The following is a 6,797-nucleotide window of genomic DNA, read 5'->3' as shown; positions in this document are numbered from 1 at the left end:
CCACTGTGGAGACGAGGGGGTGTACGGCAACTTTAAAGTTTGTGTTTAGTTTGAGTGCAGCTTAAAGACTTCAAACAATAAGAAGATACTGCAGTAAAAAGATAAATGTGGACATAAGCCGTCTTCAGGGCGCTGTGACGAGAAGAAGAGAGTTAACACAGACTCAGACTGGTGCAGCAATTACTGCGTCTGATCTACTGCTGCCTTCAGAGGATGTCCACAACACCAGTGAGGTCAGGGGAAAGCCCAGAGGAGAGACACACACACACACACACACACACACACACACACACACACACACACACACACACACACACACACACACACTCCTCTGAAGAAGCCACACACAACAGCAGCCACAAAGAAACTCACTTCTGTTAATTCAACACTTTCTGAAAGTCCACAAACAGCTCCACTCCCACTGGAGAAAACAGAGAGACAATCTCTCTCTCTCTCTATCACTCTCCCCATCTCTCTTCCCCTCCCCATCTCTCTCTGTCTCTCCATCTCTCTCTCTCGCTCTCTGTCTCTCCATCTCGCTCTCTGTCTCTCCATCTCTCTCTCTGTCTCTGTCTCTCAATCTCTCTCTATCTCTCTTCCCCTCTCCATCTATCTCTATCGCTTTCTCTCTCCATCTCTCTCATCTCTCCATCTCTCTCTCTCGCTCTCTCTCCATCTCTCTCTCTTGCTCTCTGTCTCTCCATCTCTCTCTGTCTCCGTCTCTCCATCTCGCTCTCTGTCTCTCCATCTCTCTCTCTGTCTCTCCATCTCTCTCTCTGTCTCTGTCTCTCAATCTCTCTCTATCTCTCTTCCCCTCTCCATCTATCTCTATCGCTTTCTCTCTCTATCTCTCTCATCTCTCCATCTCTCTCTCTCGCTCTCTCTCCATCTCTCTCTCTCTTGCTCTGTCTCTCCATCTCGCTCTGTCTCTGTCTCTCCATCTCTCTCTCTGTCTCTCCATCTCTCCTTCCATCTCTCTCTCTGTCTCTCCATCTCTCCTTCCATCTCTCTCTCTATCTCTCCATCTCTCCTTCCATCTCTCTCTATCTCTCTTCCCCTCTCCATCTATCTCTATCGCTTTCTCTCCCCATCTCTCTCGCTCTGTCTCTCCATCTTTCTCTCTCTCTCGCTCTGTCTCTCCATCTCTCCTTCCATCTCTCTCTATCTCTCTTCCCCTCTCCATCTATCTCTATCGCTTTCTCTCCCCATCTCTCTCGCTCTCTCTCCAGCTCTCTGTTTCTCCATCTCTCTCTCTCGCTCTGTCTCTCCATCTCTCTGTCTCTCCATCTCTCCATCCATCTCTCTCCCTCTCTCTCTGTTTCTCCATCTCTCTCTCTCACTCTGTCTCTCCATCTCTCTCTCTCTCGCTCTGTCTCTCCATCTCTCTCTCTCTGTCTCTCCATCTCTCTCTGTCTCTCCGTCTCTCCGTCTCTCCATCTCTCCTTCCATTTCTCTCTCCCTCTCCATCTATCTCTATCGCTTTCTCTCCCATCTCTCTCTCTCTGTGTGTCTCTCTCTCGCCCCCTCTCTCTCCGTCTGTCTCTCTCTCTCCATCTCTTTCTCTCTCTCTGCTGATAAACAGACTCTGGATGCGTTTGGACGATATAAAGCATGAACTATCCCTGCTCCAGTCGTGTTTAACGCTGATATTTTTGCTGTTAGTTTCACTATTTAAGGTGGACTCCAAATTTGTGAGAGCGCTGACATCAACCACCATCCATCGTTCCACCTTAAAAGGTGCAGAGCTTCTGAGCGGACACAGGTGGGAGGGGGAGGGTGTACTGCTGTGAGAACAGTCCTCCAGAATTGTGGAGGTTGCCTTTAATACCTCATTTTCAGTGTTACCATAGTTACCACTAAATAAAACATTGGCAGAACGTTTGCTAATGTTGCGTTATAAAAACACGTTACATATAAACTCTTTACAACTCATATCTCAGAGCAGTGAGACTGCGAGAGCCGGCGGGAGACATTTCTGAGGAGGCTCTATTGTGTTTGTTGATATTATTAATGTTTCATAAACAAAGCCTGCGGGGGCTCGGGGGCTGGGAAAGTCAGGGTGATTATTTTTTACAGGACGGAGTCTACAAAAGCAAACGGAGCGTGTTTTAAATGCACTCTGGGTCTTTTTAAACACGCTGGAGTCTTTTAGTGCCGTTATTCTTCTCCAGAAAAGGGACGCCAGCGTCCGCGGTGTAGCACGCGTCCAAAACGTCTCCGACAACCAAAGCCCTGACCGCAGCAGTTCTGAGAGTCCGACCGAGCCGGAGAGCTTCATTAAACCAAATCTACACCCAGAGACACGGCAGAAATGCTCAGTAAACGTCTAAGTGCACTCTAACTGCACCCTAGTGAAGGCCACTCGGAGCCGTCTGCTGTGCGGTTTGGGACGGGGCCGCGGCGCTGAGGTGAAAGCGGACGAACGGCTGAGCTCAGAGTCTCCGAGCGCTGACTGTGGAGTTTGGCGAGTGGAAAAAGAGACGAGTCGCTGAGTCAAAGCCTTTTGTCCGGCGTCCATCTTTCACTCGGAGAGACAGCCGAGAGAGACACAGCAGAACCGCGGCGCTGAGCAGGGACACTGACCCGTTAACCCCACTCCACACACTCGCTCCATACGTCTGCAGCATTCGTCCCGGTCCCGTCTCCAACACGGACCCCTCACCTAGTGCCGCATTCTTCACAAACAAATTAGTACCGCTACGGGACATCGGGCCACTTCCAGTTTACTGTTAAACAGGCTGTTTATTTTTAATAAGAACGAAGTATATTTACAGTTTATTGATGAGTCCTGAATGCTGTGGGACAATGTATTTCCTTTGGCTTGTGGCCAGCTCCAGCAGACACTGAACTGATTTACCGCCGGCATGGAAACAAGCGGAGGTCTGAGCACAGTTGATAAATCAGCTCCGTAACTCAAGCCCCACCTACCTCTGCCTAATCTACATAACACTTACATGACATATGCTCTAATTAATGCATATGTTTCAGTCACGAGAGGCTCATGAACCTATGGCTGTGCTCATGGGTGGAGTTAAAAACTGGGGGGAGGAGCCGAGAGTGAGAGAAGTAAACAGTGGTGTAAACGGAGTGTGCTGATTGGTTGGAAACAGTAGAATGATGTCATGGTGTAAAAGACGAAAACAATGAGATACAGCAATAGATTCGAGGCTGTAGCTCCACCCACTGTGCTTAGGGGTGGCGTTTGTGGGTGGAGTCAGTTGTATAAAATAAAAGCACAGTGTAATATCGTTAAACAGAACCTGGAGGAGGAGCAGCGTGTGTTTATACGAGTGTCCTGCAGCTGAAAGAGCTTCTAAAGCCAATTTAAGAAGAGACGCAGAAATAGGAAACATGCCTTTAAGACAGAGAAGACGATATTGACATTAGAGACACTCCTCATCGTCTGTCCTTAAAATGTATTATTCAGAACCGAAGGAGCCAGAGACGAGACTCAGCTAAAAGCTTTACACACTCTCCCCCAACAGCAGACAATAAAAATAACAACCCATCTACAGCACACAGCACTTTCCACGTTTGAGAGCAGACGCATCATTAAAGTCATGTCATGAAAAAAAAAATAACCTATTTAAGTGCCTGTCCCCATTACTGTGTGGATCTGGAGTCCACCAACGCACACACTGTGAAACAAGACCACCACCAGATTTCTGTGTGCTGACACAGTTAGAAAACACAGGATAAAACGAGTCGTTCCGCTTCTGACGTCAAGTGCAGAGACTTTAGAATGGCCCCGCCCCCTCGTCTGAGTCTGTCCAATCACAGCGCTGGATCCGTGTTTATGTGAGAGCGCAAAGACGAGGTTAAACGCAGCAAAACAAACACAACGAGCGCGGAGAAATAAGAGCACTGAGTAAAAACGGAGAAGAAAGAGAACAGAGTGAAAACGGCTAAAAACCAGAGCTTCTGCTCCTCGCTCCTCACTGCTGTGCGCTCGGGGTCGGGGTGAACAGCGAGCGGCTCATTATCATTTAAAGGAACAGGTGCTGAAAGCGGGCGTTCTGAACAGGGCTGTTTACACAGGGGAGAACACTGCTGTGGGGCTCGTGGGGTTTGGACCGAAGAAACCTTCATTAAGAAACAGAACAGATCTCTCCATCCAACATAACATAGTTAAAGCAGAAGACACTCTCTCTCTCTCTCTCTTTCTCTCTCTCTCACCCTGTCCTTCATCCTCCAGCTCTGAGCCAGAGCTTTGGATCCTTCGATCTTCTCCAGGTGGCGTTTCTTCATGAAGGCAAGAGGAAGGTTCCAGTCGCTCATATCAGCCTCCTCCTCCTCGGAGAGCCCCACCACAGGGGAGTGGAGAAGATCCGCGTCCATTTTCATCACACTCCTGCAACACACACACACACACACAGAGTCAGGTACAACATTAAAGGTGCAATCAGAATCAAACACACAGCAGAAACCTGAGAAACAGTTAGGACTAATTACACTATCAACATATCGTCCTCTGTGTTTACTGTGTGGATATACACACTGTGTCCAATCACCTCGACTCAGGGGCGGGGCTTTCTAGCTGCAGGCAGTGGGCGGAGACAGAGGCGGAGACTATCTGCACGTTTAATGGTTTTAATGGAAAGGGTCTAAGAACAACAAGCTGTTTTATCACTGAGGGTAATACCACCTTAAAACTACATGTAAACACCCAGAGATGAGCGGGAAATGGTTGTGAAACCTTAAGAAGTCTTTCAAAATTCTGTATATGAAGGTGGACATGGTATTGCAGCTGTGTAACAGCAGAAAACAATAACACACACACACACTCACCCAATACCTCACACACACTCCCCTGGTCACTCACACACTCCCCCTCCCCCAGTCACTCACACATGGCTTTTGGATCTGTGCCAAATATGGCACTTTTCCACTGCATGGTCCCTACTCTACTGGACTCTACTCTCTGATTGGCCCCTGGTTGGTTTCCCACAGCTCCCCCCTGAAATGTATCTGGTGTCGTCTCTAACCCCGTCTCTAAGGGGAACAGTGGTCTTTGGAAACCACAACAACGGCGGTGGTAACGTTAAGCGGTGTTTACTCATGGTGTATCGGCGTGTTGTTGTTGTTTGGGACTGAACACAGCTCCGTCATCAGTTCAGACAGATCAGTAGAGTTTGTTCCTTCCTTGTTGCAGCGTCCAGCTTTCGCTGGATTCTTTCGTCGGCCACCGATCCAAGGAGCGTTCGAACCTCTTCAAAAGACCACGGCGTCATTTTACGAGCTGCCGTCGTGAGTCGGATAAAAACAAACGTGATCTCTGCTGCAGCTGGGGATTTTACAGATGGAGAGTTGGTGCTGGTCGTCTGCGTCGCGTGGCGTAGAGTGACGACTCTCTCTGGACAATCAGCGCTCTGCAAGGTTTACACGCCACGGTTTAGTCCCTACTCGACTCGCTCTGAACCACGAGAGAACAGCCACTAAACAAGAACCCGCTTCCAGAACCAGGACCTGATTCACCTGGTGGAGGAGGAGAGTAGGGACCCTGCAGTGGAAACGCTAATTTAGTGGAGTTTTTCAGGAGGTTGAGGGAGGAGAAAGAGCTGTTTCTTCACTCTGGCCCCAATTTCTTGTCACTGAAGGTTGAGGGGATCGAACCAACAACTGTCTAGTCACAATCCCACTTCTTTAACTTATTATCAGTGACAAATGTTTGATTCACTCTCTCACACACACACACAGCTTTGCTGAGAATTACCCAACAACACAAACATCTGGATAACCGCTGTCCTACTGTAAATTGCCTCAATACCTGCACGGTTCAGCTCAGGTGGGTGTTTCTATTAAAGTGGCCATGCACGAGCTAGGGAAGTAGCATTGGTCATGCATTACGCGTCAAACAACAACATTGATAACTGTAGGAGACACAAACCTGCGCGAGGCCGAGCTGCGCGCGCTCCCCGCTCCGGCTTCACGCGCGCCGACCGATGTCAGCGGAATTGCGTGTGCGCGTGAGAGTCTGTACGTGTGCGAGTGCACGCGAGCGTGTCTCCTGAAAGCCCCCGGTCAGTGGTAGGGGTTCGGACTCCGGGTCAGGGGCTCGCGGTCAGGCCCGTCATCCTCTTCATCATCATCATCATCTCCTTCTTCTTCCGCTGACACGCGCGCGCCTCACGTGCCGCCGCTGTGTCCCGTGCTGTTGTTGTTGTTGTTGTTGTTGTTTATCCAGGCTCCTGTTGTGTGAAGCTCGAGACTCTCTCTCTCTGTCGGTCTCTCCTCTCAGCGCGGCTCACTCCTGCAAGGGCGCAGACATCTTCTCCCCTACCCACAATGCACCGCGGCGCAACGACAGGGGAGGGGGCGGGGCTACATTTGAGGTGACGTCACGGAACTCGCTCGCCCGACGCGTGCACACAAAATGCTAACTTCATACAGCCTTCTCTCTCTCTCTCTCTCTCTCTCTCTGCCTCTGCCTCTCTTTTTGTCTCACTTTCATTCTCTTTCTCTCTTTTATTAATCTTTCTTTCTTTCTTCATTCTTTTTCATTTCTTTATTCTTTCTTTGTTTATTTTTCTCTTTATTTATTTATTTATTCATTTATTTTATTTTTTCTTTCTTTCTTTCTTTGTTTTTCTTTCTATTTATTTTTTCTTTTTCTTTCTTTCTTTTTTCTTTCTTTCTTTTTCTTTTCTTTCTCTCTGTGAATTAAAGATTAAAAGTGTAAGTAACAACAGCAGCAGAAGAAACTGCTGAAATTGAACAAAATTGAACCCAAACGCTATTTCAATCAGAAGTTGTTCATGTATCGTCCTTTTTCCCTTATTTTCACCAAAAATGTATTC

The 6,797-nt window shown here is 48.3% G+C and overlaps 1 protein-coding gene across 3 annotated transcripts in view; it reads right to left on the bottom strand.

The window, feature by feature from the left end:
* rptor (regulatory associated protein of MTOR, complex 1) overlaps positions 1-6,273 on the bottom strand; it is a 119,479-nt gene extending 113,206 nt beyond the window's left edge. For all 3 annotated transcript variants that reach the window (XM_066665779.1, XM_066665780.1, XM_066665781.1), the window contains exons 1-2: positions 5,888-6,273; positions 4,177-4,351 (exon numbers count right to left, since the gene is read on the bottom strand). In XM_066665779.1, coding sequence (XP_066521876.1) covers positions 4,177-4,344 — 168 coding nt within the window. In that variant the 5' untranslated portion in view covers positions 4,345-4,351; positions 5,888-6,273. The remainder of the gene's footprint in view (positions 1-4,176; positions 4,352-5,887) is intronic.
* Between the last annotated feature and the right edge of the window lie 524 nt (positions 6,274-6,797).

This window comes from Hoplias malabaricus, chromosome 3, assembly GCF_029633855.1.
Source record: "Hoplias malabaricus isolate fHopMal1 chromosome 3, fHopMal1.hap1, whole genome shotgun sequence".
Taxonomy (NCBI): domain Eukaryota; kingdom Metazoa; phylum Chordata; class Actinopteri; order Characiformes; family Erythrinidae; genus Hoplias; species Hoplias malabaricus.
The sequence above is the reverse complement of the archived record's forward strand: the minus strand, read 5'-3'. Positions and strand labels throughout refer to the sequence as shown.